Source organism: Coptis chinensis, chromosome 3 (genome assembly GCF_015680905.1).
Source record: "Coptis chinensis isolate HL-2020 chromosome 3, ASM1568090v1, whole genome shotgun sequence".
In the NCBI taxonomy this organism is placed as follows: Eukaryota; Viridiplantae; Streptophyta; class Magnoliopsida; order Ranunculales; family Ranunculaceae; genus Coptis; species Coptis chinensis.
Window position 1 is genome coordinate 24,609,246 of NC_141458.1, and position 18,795 is coordinate 24,628,040.

General features: G+C 35.8%; 1 protein-coding gene and 2 pseudogenes across 2 annotated transcripts; 2 read left to right on the top strand and 1 right to left on the bottom strand.

Moving 5' to 3' along the window:
• The first annotated feature begins 510 nt into the window (after window positions 1–510).
• On the top strand, window positions 511–3,693 carry LOC147508775 (protease Do-like 7; annotated as a pseudogene). The gene is made up of 9 exons (XR_015215928.1): window positions 511–606; window positions 682–787; window positions 1,218–1,378; window positions 1,498–1,577; window positions 1,646–1,873; window positions 2,599–2,814; window positions 2,961–3,118; window positions 3,170–3,280; window positions 3,353–3,693. The product of XR_015215928.1 is annotated as a protease Do-like 7 (transcript).
• Window positions 3,694–6,187: 2,494 nt separating this feature from the next.
• On the bottom strand, window positions 6,188–6,980 carry LOC147508776 (cotton fiber protein). Its single transcript, XM_086601160.1, has one exon. The coding sequence runs from the start codon at window positions 6,875–6,877 to the stop codon at window positions 6,488–6,490; it is 390 nt and encodes a 129-aa protein (XP_086457286.1). The 5' UTR covers window positions 6,878–6,980; the 3' UTR covers window positions 6,188–6,487.
• Window positions 6,981–8,727: 1,747 nt separating this feature from the next.
• LOC147508777 (L-type lectin-domain containing receptor kinase SIT1 pseudogene) lies at window positions 8,728–10,188 on the top strand (annotated as a pseudogene).
• Window positions 10,189–18,795: the final 8,607 nt, after the last annotated feature.

An 18,795-nucleotide genomic window follows, 5' to 3' on the forward strand; every position in this document is an offset into this window, starting at 1 on the left:
ATATTTTTTAGTATTATACTACAAGAAGATAGACTTTTGCTACGGGTGCTCGATATTTTTTGCTACGGTTATGAATCCTTGCTGATCCGCCAACGAGTAGGCCTACTTAAATGCTTTTACCCATGATTTACCTATTTCTTAGCCCGTCGGTGGCAGCCACGAGAAAAACCGTCGGGTGCGTTTTTTTTTTTTTTGGCTGTAGATTCACATCAACGCTTTTGACCGTGGGTTTAGGACAAGTAAAATTGGACGAGTATACCACTCAGTCACTCACCATTGTTGCTTCCCCCATCAGTTGTTTTAACTTAACAAAACAAAAACACAAATACTCGTCGGTTAGGCTTCTCCCCCCACAATTGGCCACTTACCTTTTTATCTGTTTTTTTTTTTTCCTTTTTCTACTTCTCACATCTCAAAATGGTAATGAAATCAAAAAAATTATTTCAAGCACCGATTTTTTTTTCTAGGGATTTATTTGACAACATTTTTCAATTTTAATTTTCTGGAGACATGGGTTTGGTTGTTGTTGACAAGAATACAGTTGATGTATCTGTTTCTGATGTCATGCTTTCATTTGCTGCATACCCAATTGAAATTCCTGGGGAGGTAAAAGTGCTGACCTGTTGCTAGATATGCATCTAAGACCTCTATCTGGAGTTATGACTGAGATTTCTTCTATAGCTGGTTTTTCTTCACCCTGTTCACAACTATGCTCTTGTGGCATATGATCCTTCTGCTCTAGGACCTGCTGGTGCCTCTGTTGTCCGCGCCGCAGAACTTCTCCCTGGTAATATCATATGCCTCTCTGGTTGCAGATTTATGTTGCTGTTACTTTTCTGTAAGGGTCTAGCGTGTGTCTTTTTTATTAGGCAACTTAGTTTATGAGCCAAACTCGGTGCTTGACAAATTGCTTGCTCCAATTGTTCTGGCTTGACATGACTGTCGAGAAAGATCAATATTGTCATTCCAATTTTTTTTCCAACCAGTGTAGTTGTTTCAGTTGGCTGTGATAGCAAGTGAGATAGTGGTGAGAACACTTAAATCGATGACTACCTTTTCCAAATGTGCATCTTAGTTAAGTTCCCTGGAAAGAGTAAGACTAGGATGTCTCTGTTGTGATTATTTAAAATGAAATGATTCTATGAACCATATCTACTGCTCTGTGTCTTAATGTGTCTGTAAATCTTTCGGGATGACATAACCTGCTTTGAGATGAGGAGATTCAATCTATCTTGTGGGTTTAAGTAGAAGTCTGCAGGCTACATCTAGAAAATCCACTATAACTAATCCCTGTGCTTCTTTGAACATTGGTTCCGCTGACTGCCCACGCTGTAGAGCAACAAACATGGAACTATGGAAGTTATTGAACTTGATACAGGTACTTATATTTCCATGTCTTGGATTTATCTAGGTGGTTGATTTACTACGGTAGTTACACTTTATGTTTTTCTGTTCTATGATTAGTTTCAAATTGTTCTTATTTTCTTTTTGTTCCAGATTTCGGTAGTACATTCTCCGGTGTGCTAACTGATGACCGTGGAAGGGTTCAAGCAATTTGGGGAAGCTTTTCGACTCAGGTTTGTTTAGTGCTACTTGTTTCTTTGTGATACTTATTGATTGGAAGGGCTAACATACCCGATTGCAGCTAAAATACGGTGGTAGTACATCTGAGGATCATCAATTTGTAAGAGGGCTTCCAGTATATTCAATTAGCAAAGTCCTCAACAAGATAATTTCTTGTTGTAAGGGAACTAGACTGCTGGTAAATGGAATCAAAATGCCAATGCCTCTTGTTAGAATATTGGAAGTTGAACTTTATCCGACACTGCTTTCAAAGGCCAGAAGTTTTGGACTGAGCGATGATTAGGTTCAAGTATCTTTTCATCTTCTAACTGTTTCCTTTTCCTTTAGAATCCATACATATTTCGCAACGTTTTTCACCTTTATTGGTTCATATGTGGGAGAAAAAGTACATGGAAGCCAATATGCTCATAGTTCAGGCAGCTAGAACAATCAGGTTCTGAGATAAATCAGTGTTTTTGGTAAACCAGATCTTGGCACTGGGTGTTGGATCTTGGCTTAAAATGGAACTACCCTCTAGTAATTCATTCCTTAAACATCGCCTTCCGATAGCTGAGAGTTTTGTTGTCAAGAAGTCATATTTTTTAAGTTTATTTTTGTAATTGGTAATTCACAAGTGTTAAATACAGATGAAGCTCAGGCAGCTTAAGCTTATTGCTTAAAGCTGTTCAAGTAGCTGAGTATTTTTCAACTTTAGTCAGTTTTACCAAGAAATCTGATTTATTCGGTTTATCTGCTGAATAAAAAAGTACAAGTAAGCCAGTATGCTCCCTGTTCAGCCAGCCAATTCATACAGGTCCTGCTTTTGAGTGGTTACTGTGTGGAATGAGATAGTATTTCGGTGTTATCTTACTTGCACTTTTGTGGTTATTGTTGTTTTGATCAATTACAATATTGTTGTTGCTATGATGTCTATAAAATTACAAAGTGGTGTTTAGGTAGTGGATGATTCACATCTTGTTTTATCAGTCGGACTTCAGAAAGGTGTCATTTGATCTTTAATGGCTTTTCATGTAGGCTCTTGTCAAGAAAGATCCAGTAAGACGTCAGGTTTTACGGGTCAAAGGTTGTTTGGCTGGATCGAAAGCTGAACACCTACTAGAACAGGGTGATATGATCCTGGTGATCAAGAAAGAGCCTATTACATGCTTCCGTGATATAGAACGAGCTTGCCAGGAGTTGGATATGTCTGAAGAGAGTGCAGGGGAACTTACTATGACAATTTTCTGGTAGGTAGGCTCTTTTGTGTTCGTTCTTCCTTATAACACACTTCTCTTTTTGGTCTTTAACTCCATCACAAATTTTTCACGCTACTTGAAACTGGGTTAAGAAAGTAAAACTCGAAAATATCATGAATTTATTTGTGTGAGATCTGGCAGGGACAAGAAATTGAACTTGTTGTGGGAACTGATGTTAGAGATGGCAATGGCACAACAAGAATGGTTAATTGGTGTGGATGTATTGTTCAAGATCCTCACCCAGCAGTGCGAGCACTTGGTTTTCTTCCGGAAGAAGGGCATGGTGTGTATGTGGCAAGGTGAGAGTTTCACTGTATTACTGGTGTATATCCTATTTGTTGACCCTTTAGTATTGCCCTTGTTCACATTCGGCATGCAGGTTACCTAATTCAACAAAAAAAAAAATGGTTAAAGGATGGAACTGCTAAGAGTTGGGATGAGGCACTAGTATCATATTTCAGGTGCGAGTTTGTATCACACTTTAACTTATATTTAGTTTTTAAGATTAGCACCCACTTTGATTTTTTGGCTAGGAAGGGCCAACAAAATTCACTGGTTGGAATTCAATGGCTTGCATTCGCGTGACTTACAATATGAAGAAATAGTACCACCGAGATCTAGTACTTATGGTTTGCTCCCTATGCTATGGATATTACAATTTTCAAGTTTGATGCACTATATGATTTGCTTCAGACCTTCCTAATACAGGGTTGGAAATGGTGAAGCACTTTGCCGAAAGGTGTAACCCCCATATATGTATTTGTTTCTTTGATTTTCATGGTTCGTGTTTGTATAAAAAATTATAGGTGGTGTTTAGCATTAACTTGCATGCATGGATGATTAACTTTTATATACTTAGCATGCTTGTTTTCGAGATCTTGGTTAATTCAATCTTTGGCTTTGCGAGCTTTTTTTTATATATCTTTCAGGATAATTAATTAGGTGTAGGATGGTTATTTGTTAGGTGATTGGTGGTTATTGTGGATTCCAGGTGAAAATATCTAATAATTGAAATATCATTTTTTTTTAAATGACTACCACGGTCTATATAGCCGTAGCAAAAACAGCAAATGCCACAGACCAACATGATTTTTTCTTACAGACCAGCACCGTAGGGAAAAGTGACCTTTTGCCATAGAGTATCTAACGGTTTCTGCCGTGGCTATACCGACAGCAATAGTTGACGCAAAAATTGTCGCTATTGGTAGACCTTTCCCACATTCATGACTGGGTAGACCATTTTCAATGCACAAAAAGCCCACGGTCCTGTGACGGGACCGCGGGATAAAATCTATTTTCTTGTAGTATATTTTATTTTTTGGGTGGTGGTGGTTTAATTAAAACAATGGTGGGTAAGGGTTGAAGATGAAAAATGTGAAGGGTAGAAAACCAATCCTGAAGATGTAGAGATTACATTATGGTTGGTGCGTTGGAATTGATAGAAAATTTCTACTTTTACCTTCTTGTTGTGATTTTCAATGAGGAAAGATTGTATCAACACTATGGGTCACAAATCCTTCAATAAAAAAATTCAATCTAAAGATACTCTAAACATAATAGTGCGTCAAAACACCAATCTGTCAATGCTATCAATATTAATTTCCGTATATACAACGCAAGTTTTAGCGGAATGATGACATGCCGGGTAAAATATATTTGGGTTGCACACCAGCAAATGGCAGCTAGGAAACCGAGAGAGGTATGAAAAAGAGCAAAATGGGAAGTAAAGAAAAATAACTTTGGCATACACCTTTAAGAGTGGCGGCTAGCAATTTCCGAAATTTAGTTTTTCTCTTGTAGGCCTATTGCACTAGCGAACACCCTAAACGCTAAATACTATCCTACCTATATTAATATCCGTTTCTCCCAAGATGCTCATAGTGAGCCACATCAGCAAAGTTTTTAAAATAGTCCCTATTTGAAAAATAATTACTTGCCTTCTTACCAAACTAATCCTGAATTTGGCCTGCTCTCTAATTTAATATAAATTAAAATTGTCCTTTCATGTGTTATGCTAAAACAAAAAAACAAAGCTACGCATTATTTCATTATTTCAAATGTACGCATGGGATAAAAAAAACAAATTCTAAAAAACAATGGATTCGTTAATTGATATGTATTAGTTATTAAATATGGATATGGATATGTATTAGTTAATAGATATGGATATGGATTACTTATTGGATATGGATATGTTAAACTTCCAAGTGCTTCCCTTAAATATAGGCCCAGACATGATGGGTTTAAGAATAACAGGCCCGGTCACAGGTCGGGCTGCATGGCTAGTTCTACTGTAGTTTACTAAGATGGCGCACCAGACCAAACCATTGGACTTAGCCTGAGACCAACGAAATAATTTCAGTTTGAAACGTGTTTGAAAAGCCAATGTTTCGTTGTATTGAAGCCCATCAAACTGAACTTTGACACATGCATTTGTAACCGTAAGATTAGATTGGACTGCATCTACATTATGGGCTTCATTATTTTCATTTGGTTTTATACCTTTTTGGTACATCTGATGCGCATTGAAGATTTAGTATTTTTAGTTTTCTTTCTTGGTAACAAATGAAATGATGGGCTTAATTTCAAAACACCTGCACGGTGAGGAGACAATTATACTATGGCACCCCATCCACTCATCTGACGGACACACGCGAAACTCAATTACTCCATGGGCGATTCACTGAAAGCGTTTGAACTGTGCAGTGTGTAGTACCAAACATGAAACAGGCAAAGCCATGAAATTGACCGGTGTCTCAGTTGGCTCGGGAGGGGGGAGGCATTGAACTGTGCATTGTGTAGTAGTGAAACATGAAACAGACATCTCAAAAGTGTCAACCGCCGTTTCTTATCTTTTCCATACCAGTCCACCTTCACTGGAGTGCGCGTAAGATCTATTTGCTACAAAACCAATCATTCTTTAGAACACATGTATTTTCCATGTGCTATGAAATTAATCAATGTGTCAGAAAACATGTCAAATAGTTGTGACTTAGACGGGTGTGGATTGTGAAGTAGGCACTTTCCTTTTAAGCACAGGCAACAGGCTGATGTTGGCCTTAAAGCCTCGAACCAATCTGATTTCTCGCATTTGATTAATTTAAACTTGGGTTCTGTACTGGCGTGTTGTGTTTGATACTTACATAAGTCTCACCGACTCAACCAACGTACCTAATTAATTTGCAGCCATAGGCCTGGTCGCCGGGATAGACCAATGATGTTTTTTTTTACTCACTAGCTTCTTGTAAAATTGCAGAATTTGGAGGAAATGGCCTTGTGCCAAAATATAGAAAATTGGAGCGTATTACAAAGATTAGGCCGCCGCTTGTGCTTGACTAATCCCAATTATTATTTGATGAACACCAATATAATACAAAGCACCTTTAACATTCTCTAATATAATTCTCACCAGAACCATGTAATAATTAACAAACTCCAAAGAATATCTACAATGGGCTTACATTAACGATCTATCAATATAAACAAAAGAAGGAAAAATAAAAAATCAACAACAAAAAATGAGAAGATGCCTTATTTCCATGGAGATCTATTCTAAAACACAGGCCTCCATCACCATACACAGCTGCAATTTCAGTGTGATATGTCCACATCAATCACCTTCATAATCACAAACAAAATGAAGATACCAATTAAAAACCATCTTCATATTAATCAGAACGCGTACTATCCATACTATTCCCTCTACAATATCGAAGCTCGAGTGAAATCTGTCTTTCAATCTGAAGTTGTCGATAAAAATTAGATATAAACTTCTCTGCTCTATTATCGATATCTTCATTATCCTCCGAAGGATAGCTCATTGTCCTTTGCAGCTCCCTTTGAGATGAAATAGAACTTGATTCTTCATCACGTCCTACCATATCGTCAATAAAACTATGTAAACCTTGTCGATCATTAAAACTCAATCTACGCCGACTAGTCGAACCAATGATTGAAGAGAGGCGCCATCTATTTATGTTGAAGTTTAGAATGAATCTTACTTTCTTTACTGCTCTCTTTAGGCGGCTTAACGAAACCCAGTCATCCAGTAACCCCATGCTTAATTAGAACAAAAAATGTCTGAAATGAATGCAAATGAATTGATGTTTTGTTGAGAGCGTGGAGTTTTGGTTTTATAGGGACAAGGATATGTGAGGGTAAAGGAAAAGGTCATAGAGAAGCTACACGGTTTTAAGGTTCTTAAGGAAGTTGCTTAGGAGTTAAAAGTTTATAGATAAAAGCGTGACATAATAAAGGACCGTGTTAACTTTTGCGACTATACAAAAGGAAATTGTGGAAAATGGTATCCAGATACTTAAAAGTTTTGTACTGCTATTAAAAAAAACTTAACTATAAGGGTTTTTCACCTTTGGATTAAAAGTGCTCACGTCAAGGACCTTAATCCAATGGCTCAAGACCTTAGAGTGGACAGTGGTGATGATATGTATGAAACTTGCTGACCAAGTTTTAATTACACTACAAGGCTGCTGTTGTGATGATGTTGACAAGTTCATATTCAAATCATATGTTATAAGACTCATGTTATAATCGTTTTTGGTTTTTGCACATTTTCGATCTTTGAAGTCTAAACCTCATCACGAAAAATGCCACATCAGTAGACAAGTTTTGCCATCTCACTCCCCTATGCGCAGGTGGTAAAATGAATATATTTGTTTAATTATGAATTATAATTATATTAAAAAAATTTACGGGTTGAGAATTCGAAACTGAAGGAAGGGTACTTTTTGTGTAGGACAACTTAAAGTTAGGCGCTGTGGATTTGTGCTAACAGACTGCCGAGAAGATCCATTCTTCTCAATGAAAGTCGTATGAATTTTGAGCTTTCGACATTGTCAAGTAAAAACACTACACCCTCTCTAAAGTCAGGCCTTAAAGAACATTCAAACGCCTCTTTGCCTAAAACTAATGGGATCTGAAAATTTGAAATTCTGGGAAATACTACCGTTTGTGGACACTTATTGCTATTGATCAATTAAACTAGTATTTTTGTGTGTAGGGGGGTGTTCTTAATTTCCCATCTAGCAGGAGATTCTAATTGGCTCATCTAGTGGGGATAATACTAGTTAGGGTGGGGTATTTTATCTTAACACTATTTATAAGTTTTGGATTAGGCTAATTTTTTTGTAGATGTGATCTCCCAACTATTTTAAATATTGTCACAAATAATAAAAAAAAAAAAAAAAAAAACTTGTCAAATGTAGTTAACAATTTATAAAATTTGGCTAATTATAGACCCTTCATTTTCACCATTTTGGATACTATATTTAACAAATTAAGAAATTTTTTATTTTTTAGATTATTTGTGACAATGTTTAGAATAGTTAGAAAGTCGTATCTACAAAAATTTAGTCTAATCCAAAACTTATAAATGGCATAACGATTTTGAATTTGTTTACGTGTTAAGATAAAATATGTATCTAGAACTCCTCCCTACTAACCTATTAAACTATGTTTTACAAATGTTTTAAACGTGTTTGACTAGTTTGGTGTAAAAATTGTTATGAATTATGACATCAATCCAAGATTCAAATTTCTTAATTATATATATATATATATGCAAAGATCTAAAATACGCGTGGATTTAACGAAAATGAGTACCGACTACTACTTCAAGGTGCTGTCACTATGACCCTATATAGGCCGCCCCAGACTTGGTTTACGAAATACGAATATCCTACCCAGACCGAACATGGCCCAGCTCAACCACGTCCATCTGTAAAATAGAAGCTTCAGAATCAGGTGCAGGTCAAATTTTGGGAAGAGGAGGCCCAACTCATTTTTTGATGGGACTGTCCCTAGTATTCACCCGAGACAGCACAGAGCCAGAGAGTCACAAAGCCCTCAAACGGGACAAATAAGTTCACGTGGGTAAGATGAAATTGTCACACTGTAACGTAGAGTCCATTTTTGCTGCAATTTCGGTGAGGCTTAGTTTGCTTCCAGCCCAATGGAAACATAACACGTGTCCATCTAACTAAACAAAAAATACTTTAAAAATTGGAACCGTTCCTAGTTGTTTTTCTTCCTATTATGCCCTTGATCTCTCCTATAGAGTTCACGTAGAAACTTCGGTTTTTCTGGAAGATTCATAAATTACATATAATGGCTCCATCCTCTTCATTGGTGGTCATTGTCACCGTAACAACGCACTGTAAAGTAACAGACTACATATTGGAATTTATTATCTTTTTCAATACAGAGGAAGGAAAGTAACAATTTTATTTGTGATTTTTCATTTTGCAGAAAGAAATAAAAATGGATGTGAGCGAAAAAAAAAACTGATTTGGAGAGAATGGAATAAATCTTGGAATTGATTAGATTTTTATTAACTATAGTTAATCAATAATTGAAGAGTACTCATAGGTGGAGATGTGATAGAGAGAGTACTCTGATGGAGATGTGCTGGAGACTTTTCGCTCATCGTCGTCGAGTGAAATTTTTCTCGTAAAAGGGGCTCACAATGCTGTAAGAGGACTTGACATTCAAACATGTTTCCTAGGTTCGTTTGGTTGTTTTTCTTAGCCGGTAGCGTTGCAACTGCCTTAGAAGAACATGGTTTTATTTACAACGGCTTCAAAAATGCTAATTTGAGCCTTGACGGCCAAGCGGGGATCACAGGGAGCGGCCTTTAACCAACATCACCCAACTGACAGTGACAAGTCATGCCTTCCATCCGAAACCATTTCAGTTCAAGAACCTGTCATCAAATGGTAGCACTCTTTCCTTCTCTACTACTTTTGTGTTTGCAATTGTCCCCAAATATAGTGATTTAAGTGGTCCCGGTATTTGCTTTGTTATTGCACCATCAAGAAGCCTACCAGGAGCTCTACCAACCCAATATCTCGGCCTTTTCAATTACACCAGTAATGGGGATCCATCCAATCATGTTGTTGCTGTGGAGCTTGATACTATCGTTAACAAAGAGTTTGGTGACATAAATGATAACCATGTTGGTATTGATCTAAATAACTTAAGGTCAGCCATATCTGCTCCTGCAAAGTACTATCTCGATCGTACTGGTGGCAATTACAAGAATCTAAGCCTAATTAGTGGACAACAGATGCAAGTCTGGATTGAGTATGCCCTTTAATTCCACCCATTGATGCGCCCAAAGAAAGAGGTGGGTCTATGGACTATTGAATTGCAGAGGCAAAAGGGAAGGAGAGGGCATAATAGGAAGAAAAACAACTAGGAACGGTTCCAATTTTTAAAGTATTTTTTGTTTAGTTAGATGGACACGTGTTATGTTTCCATTGGGCTGGAAGCAAACTAAGCCTCACCGAAATTGCAGCAAAAATGGACTCCTGTAACGTATGCCAAAACTGAATAATCAACTCAACTAAGATCACTGGGCTAGTCAAAAACTCAAAATAGGGTCATCAAATGCATCGAAAGAGTGTACATATGTATATGCAAGATTGCAAAATGAACCATGGCTAATATAACACCCCGTTTTTTTTATATATTTATTAATACAATAAATAATAATAATAATAGATAAAATAAAAAGAGATAAATATTAGAAAGAGATGGGGTAAAGAGAATAAACCCCATTTTTTATTGGGGTTTAAAAAAAAACATATAGAATAATTTACACAGAGAGTTTTAATACAGAGAGAGTTTTACTCAGAGGAAAAGGAGAGTTTTACTTAGAGAGGAAAAGGAGGCTTCTTGTTGGAGATACTGATAGAGCGTATAATCGGTGAGTAGATATTTTTATCTTTTCATTGAACTCATAGATTTTTCGTTACTAATAGTCTATTTAAATATTTAAAAATTTTACAAACTTCTATCACTGCTCATAAATTTTTCTGCTCGTTTTGTGCTTATTTTACATACATGTCGAAATTGGAATACATACTGTCGATCCGGTCAAATATTAATTGATTTTGATTATTGTTTAATTATATATTGTGGATGTCGATTAGCTTGTCGAATATCATCCTGTCTAATTGTAATTGTTAAAAATGGTTAATTGTATATGTATTGATTTGTGTGAGCTATTGAAATGTTTGGATTATATATGGGTTGTTGAATTGGTTGTTGGTTGAGTTGGATATGTTGAGTGTTATGAGTTTGGTATTGTTGAAGCTCTGAGAGGGTTGTTGACGAAGTCAAACTCGATTTTGGGTAAGCGAGGGGAATCGAGTTTTTATTGTATCATAGGGTGGGGTTTTTGTTGGTGAACAAAACCGAACTGTTTCGGTGGTGTTTGGTGGTTTGAATAAGTGTTGTTGAAGCTCCTACGAGTGTTAATCGAGGTCGATTTTTTTGAAAATGATGGAATTGGGTTTTGAAGGTGGCAATGAGTTGGGTTTTTTAGGGGGATCAAAACTGAATTGTTTTGGTGTGGTGGGGAGTGAGATTGGTGGTGGTTGATTCGGTGGTAATGTTGGTTGTTGAGGAGGAAGAAGGAGGTAGAAGACGACCTCTTAATTGGACCAGGCTCTAAAGTCTTTTTAGTTGGGCTTGGGCCGAAAATTTTAGCTTTGGTTTCTTGGGCAAGCCTTCATTTTAAGTGGGATGGGCTTTAGTTTCTTTTAGTTGGGTCTTGGGTCTTAGTTTCTGGGTTGTGGGCTTAGAGTTGTGAGGGTTGGATCGGTTTATAAAAACTATTTCTAGTTGGGCTTAATTTGTTTATGTGCTGGGTTAAGACTTAAGTTATTGAACCAGGTCAGGCTAGCCAAGTCAGTTTAGGACTTATGAGTTCACTGTTTAGTTAATGGGTTATGGGATGAGTTTTGGATTAACTAATTTTGGGAAATAATCTTTTCACTGTTGACAGTTGACCCTTTGACTGTTGACTGTTGACTTTTTGAATGGTTGACTTTTCGAACTGTTGATATATTGAACTTTGTGGACAAATCCAATAATAGGATGTTTTCTAAACTTGTATAAACATATTTGTCATTATCTAATAAAGATTTGACGTGGTTTTATGCAATTATATATATTGGCAGTGATGGACTTTGATTTTGACTATGTGGCTGATAAGAACTACGAAGGCTTGATTCAAATCTTAAAAGATTTGGATACGTAGGCAGCTTTAAGCAAAAGTACAGCCACTATACTATATTATATATAAGTTATTAGTTATGGTGATAACTATATGTGTACAATGTTAGTACTTAATTAATTGTGTACGTGATTGTGGTTGTTTAAAATGCATTCACGAGACATTTAACTAATGTGTTATTTCTGATTGAACCTTTTGATATCTATGATTTATATAATTGATAATGAGGTGAGGTGATTGGCTATTGTGTTTAGAATCTTTATTAATGATTCTACTGTGTGAGAAGATGTTTATTTTATGATGAAAATATTATAATAAATGATAACTCTTAGGTGTTAACAAGTGTTGTAAAAAGTCTTGTGAAAATTTAATGTGTCGCCCACATCTTTAAATCTCTCCATACCTCTTTGATGAAAAGAAATGAAATGAAATGTTTATGACTAATGATGTCATGTGAAAAGCCGCTTTAAAGAGGAACTAACACATTCGCCTTGCGGGTGGGCTGGATTCCTTGAGTGTACGGGAATGTAAGTCTGGATTCCTTGAATGTGGCGAGAATGGCCTAAGGTATTCATTGAATGTGCCATGAATGACCTGTTAGTGTTATGATGGGTATTCCTTGAATGTAGCGGGAATAACCTAAGGTATAATATTCATTGAATGTGCCATGAATGACCTGTTAGTGTTATGATGGGGTATTCCTTGAATGTGATGGGAATGACCTAAGGTATTCATTGAATGTGCCATGAATAACCTGTTAGTGTTATGATGGGTATTCCTTGAATGTGGCGGAAATGACCCAAGGTATAAATTGAATGTGCCATGAATGACCTGTTAGTATTATGATAGGTATTCCTTGAATGTGACGGGAATGACCCCAATGTATTCATTGAATGTGCCATAAATGACCAGTTATATTTTTATGCCCAAAAGAGGCCTTCACTACTACAAAAATGCAATAAGATAGCGTTCATTTAATAGCACTTACAAAAAAACATTATGCATTTTAGAGGATAGCGTTTATCCATCTAGTGCTATGGTATGTTTGTAATTGAAACACTAACAATTGCGTTTATACGGAAAATGCAATAAAATCAATTGTGTTTTCTGGTTACTGCTATAAATGGCAGGCCTTTATCGGACTTTAGCCCAAAATTTCAGCCCACTACAACTGAAATTCCCAAAAACTAAAATAGGTCCGCTTCTATTTCTCTATTTTCTCTCTTTCCCTAAACAGCCACCACCATCTCTCTCTCTAAGGCAAAACGTCCAAAATCTGAGAATGGAACTTTGAATTTTTTGGAGATAGAATTTTTCGAGGCAACTCATCAGTCTCTCCCGACCCCATTAACTGATCTTTCAGGTTATCTCACAAGTCACAAAGCAATTGGGTATTTTTCCCTGTCTACATCTCATCTCTTGATTGAACTCAAAATCCCAATTTTGATTTCTGATTTGAGCTTTCGAAAAAACTCAAAGGTACATCTTTTATTTTTGTTTGTATTGAATTTTATCTTTTGCTACTAAGATTAGTTTTAATGGTTTTACCAATGAGATGCAGTGTGAACTTGAAGGTCTGCTTCTTCTCTTGTTCGGTTCTCTATTTCTCGACTTTAAAGAACCTAAATGAGAAAGATCATTTAGCGCAGTCAAGTAAGTGCTCTTTGGTACATAATGCACTGTAGTTTAGCACATCCATTTTTAAAGTTGGACTTGTAGTTACCTTCCAGTTTTTTTTTGGTAGATATCATTCACCTAGTCAGGAACTAAAAAAAACAATTGGGTGATCGTTGATACACTTGTTTACTCGACCGTGCCTTTTACTTTATGCTCCCTGGATTTGTGAATTTGTGAATCTGGGCATCCTTCGTTTGGAAAAATTTCAACAATGAAAGCATACCCTTTTACTATCGGTTTATTTCTTAGGTTTTAGAGTGAAGAAAAAATGTTGGGAAGCAATGGACTGTTGATATTATTTGTGTATTATCGTTGTCTCATATTTAATGGTATCTTACTCTAACTGCAATTGATACAATGAGTATTTTCCTGACATATTTCATATCTTAATTGCATTTTTTTTGTTTCTTTTGGTTGGTGTTGTGGCGGTTGTGTTGTTGGTAATTGGCACAAAGAGAAGAAACCACGAGTAATGACAGAAGACTATATCCTATGAAGTAAAAGATTTGACTAGTGTCTGCTTTTAAATTCTATTTCTTGACTGTCTTAAAATGTAATACTAATTAGGTGGCCCTTTCTGTCATCTTTTCCTTATTATTTTACCTCACAAGAGTTGCCATGACTTTTTTGATGCAGTCAATTCTTGTTTTGTTCCTTATCGGTGTAATATGCGAAAGGTAAGTTTAAAGTACTCCATTTTACATATTGATTTATGCACTCAAGAACCATTCACTTGGTAATGTGGTTGTGTTAGACTTATGTAACTCTGGATGCATAAACTCAAAATTTTCAGTTAGGTTTATAAACTTTCTCCAGGAAGGAGAAGCATCTCTTGCTATGTTGGTTGATATAAATCTTAGGGATTTGTTTGGAGGCCTCTTCTATTCTTCAAGGCATCATGCCAATTAAATGAAGTGGTTCAGGAGCAGCTCTCTCAGCTATACAAGGTCCAATCCTTCGCCTAATTTTATCTGTTATCATATCTCATCCTTATTAAGACTACTTTGTGTTAGTTTGTTTGCTGACCTACACCAACACACTTGCACACGTAAACGCCGACATACACACACTTCTCTTATTCTCATTTCTTTTAAAGTCGTGAATCTTTCTTTTTCTGACCTGCAGAGTAGCACACCTACGCCTACCCTAGTGCAGCTTGAACAGCCATCCAAGGAATAAGTGTGTGACGTGGAATGCACATGTTGAATTCCAAAACAATGAAATTTATGCTGACCCAATAATCTAATGTTGAATTGCGTAGCATTGCCCCATTCACTTCCCTTTTGTGTTAAGAGTTCCAAACTGGTAAGTATACCTCATTTTTTTCCTGACTTTTAATTCCTTGGATGTTGATTCAACTAGTCTAATTCTTCAAGCTTGGTTACCTTTTTAATAATTAAACAAGTTCGTATCAGGGCATGCACAAAGCCTCCTTGAGTAACTAGGACCGGTTATACATGTTAATTATGTGTCCTTAAAGGGCAATAAGCTGACCCAGGCCAACTGAATGAAACTTTGTATTTATTTGTGTTTTGTTTTGCCTTTGCAGAGAAGCAGAAAGTTCGCTTTCACATCGACATACATGCAGGTCACAGTAAATAATGTATCCAAGTAAGTGGTGTTTCAGTTTTCGAAGTAAGCTTTATAGTTAATTATATTACCAATCGAAAGGATGTGTTTGTACTACTTACCTTAGCTAAAGTACAATGCATACAAGTCTGTTTTCCAGTGAGTTTTCATCCCAATTTCGTTACTAGGCATTGCAATTTGTAACTGCGATGGATCTCATTGTTTGTTTTCTGCGTATAAACCTATTACATGTCCAATATATTGTCAGTGGTTTGAAGCCTGCATTCTACATTTGGTTTCTGAAATGCCTGGTGTGGCTTGATATATTGTCAGGTTGAATGTCGTGGGTATAGGATCAGTACTTTGAATACTTCCTGTAAGCAGATGCCATTTCGGGTTGCCTATCACTTTTTGTAGAGATATCTGTTTCTGTTTTATATGATTTCCTCTGCTTATCATTTCGTGTTGCTTATCACCTTACATACGTAGTTAATGTTTTAATATTATTGTTAATTTTGTCTCTCTGTGTCTGTCCATTTTTCTTTGTTGCTAATGAATTCTTTACACATGGAGACTTTAGAGGATCAATGTGCATCTAAGAGGTTTCAAGTACTGTAGATGAAATTTACTACACCTTTTTTTGTTTGTTTGTTTGTTCACTTATTGTTCTTTAGTGGTTCTTCAGTCTCATAAATAAGTATTCCAGATGGATGGCCAACTCTTCGAACTGCTGGGTGATGGTGCAGGTGGGCTATGTTAGGAATAAGGAAGCATCTCCAACGGAGGTTTACGGATTGAAAGCAAGTGGAGCAAGGAAGTAAGGAGGGACATGCCGACCCACAAGCAACGACTTTCACACTTGCTTTAAGCATCATTCCTTACTAGCTAAGAGTTCGTGGAGCATCCTAGTTAGGGGTTGAAAGAATTGGCTTATTCTGTGAAGTGGGGGACAGGTAAATATTGAACAAATGAAGTGATCATGTGACTTTTGTTTGGTAGTTAATCAGTACATAGTTAAATTTTGTTTTAAGTTCTTCAATGCTATTTCTATATGCTCCAATTGGCGCAGTTAAATTCAGCAACTGATAATTCTTTATACTATTTTTGAAGATTTGCATTGCTACTTGCTAGAGCGTAAGGTATCATGCATACTCCAAATCCTTCTTATTGCTTTGACTTTATATATATTTTTTGGTAAGTGCCTTTATATTCCAAAGATTTTTTCTCAAAATGAGTATCTTATAAGGTCATCATGTATTCATGCCATGATCATTGTATTTTTTTAGTTGTCTTGTCATGTATAAGAAGATATATTGTATTGACTTCCTTTTACATTCCGTGTGGTAAATATCTTTCATTCCTATGTACTAGTTCCTTATGTAACTTATATTGTGTATCTGTATAGATTTATCTTATATTCAAAATAAAAAGGAGTAATCACTTGTAGTTATGTGGTTATGTAACTAGTACACATAACACAATATAAGAACATAAGATAAATCTATACATAAGATAAATCTATAAGTGACTTCCTTTTCTATACACATAACACAAGTGATTACTCCTTATGTAACTACAAGTGACTTCCTTTTCTATACACATAACTACAAGTGACTTCCTTATGTAACCACATAACTACAAGTTATTACTCCTTTTTAAATGAAATTTATGTTGTGTGTGTGTTTATTTTTTCATGGATCTATAAGCTCAAAATAGGAAAGAGTGCTCACTCAATGAGAGTGAGAGGTTGATGGTTCGAATCCATCTGGATCCAAATAAAAATTAATCGTGTTTTCGAGATTAAAAAAAAAACGAAATTCATTACAAATGCATGTGATTAGGAAATTCTTTAAAATGGATAGCACGCAATTTAAAATGCTATAGAACGGATAACGTTAAAGAGAAAACGCTATTAATAAATAGATAGTGATAGAAACAAACGCAATCAAATAGCATAGCACTTCCATATTAAACGCTATCGGTCTATAATAGCGCTAAGGCAAAAACGCTATAAATATAATAGCGTTTTTTAAGAAACGCTATAAATTCAATAGCGTTTTTTCATAAAACGCTATCAATAAAAGCATAGCACCGTCATTAATAACGTTTTAGAAAACGCTATTGAACAACATCCATAGCGTTTTTCGCATGCTATCTTAAGACTTTTCTGTAGTAGTGTTTGTTTATGTGTATAGAAAACCTAGAGATGGTTGTGACTCACAAGTTACAAGTTTACAAGATTGAAATATGTTTTCTAGAAGCGATATCCCCGCTTGGGGCATATGTCTTGTAGTGGTACTCAGTGTGAGTGAAGCACACGAATATGTATGATTTGGCAAATGTGTGAAGTGCAAATCGTGGAGTAGTTACTAAAGGTTGGGTTGTATCTTTTAATAAATGAGTCAACGAGATAATTAATAAGCAAAATAAAATATTGATTTTACGTGTGACCGAGTTATTGTCTATGAATATTTATGTATTATGATGTATATGATTTCTTACAAGGAAATATATATGTGGGTTGTGTGAGTTGATACTCATGAGGGATGAATGTACTCTCTGGTTGTGATTTCCTCGTTCTCATAAGTAGACGAGGGGATGCATATAATTTCTTATGAAGGAATGTACGTGAATATGGTTAGTGTGATATGATGGATAAGATGGTGTGGCATGAATGTTAATATTGGTTACATATTATGTCATATTATGTATACCCATGATGGTTGCAGTGAGAGTGAAATAAATGTAGATTTTTAAGGATTACGTTTGGGAAATCTAACTTTGTTTTGCAGGCGGGTAGGACTTATTAACTTTTTATACAGAAATGTTGTCCTACTCTAACACGTAAGCGGTTATAGGTAAGATTTTAATTAAATTAATTTACGAGATAATGGGATTGAAATCTTACTTGGGAAGAAACTACACACCGTTTTGGAAAACAGAACTATCTTGTCTTCCAAGTTAAAATTGTTGGTAATGTTATATTTATTTATTTGGAAGATTGAATGTAGTAGTGTATATTTTATTTTAGTTTTACTCACACCATCAAATTAAATTTGCTAACTCATGTTTGCTTTGTTTTGCAACGTGGGTGTGTTTTTGGAAACATATGGATGGTAGAATGCAGTGGATGACAACGTTTGATTTGGATTCGCTTTTGGAGCCTTATATGTTTAAGTTTTCTGAAGTGGAAAGTTTTGATTTGAAATAGATGTGATAGAGTTGGTTAGTATTTTTCTATTTGTGAATTAAGAGTTGTTCATTCGGTTTTAATTTGATCTCATTTTCTTATATCGTGTTTAGTAATGGGTTATTAGGGTTTCGTTTCATCTTGGATTTTCAAAAGATAGAATAGGGTGTGGATAATTCCATATTTTTAATTTTCTAGAAATTTAGGGTGTGACAGCTAATCAATCACAAAACTTTTCCAGCTTTCAGTATATCTAGTAAGTAATCCATTAAAGACGATGTATAGGATGCAGCGAATCAGGTCCGCGATAACCTAACTGTCGAGAACTGCCATATAGGTGGGACATGTGGAGAGCTGAGGAGCGCGAGATGGGGAAGAGATGAACGAACCTGATGAAAAGAGAAGTTAGAAAAAAAAAGAGACAGTATATAAAGAATAGAGAGTGAAAAGAAGAGAAGAAGAAGAGGAGGACCCTAATACAAGTAAATTCATAGGTTGTAATA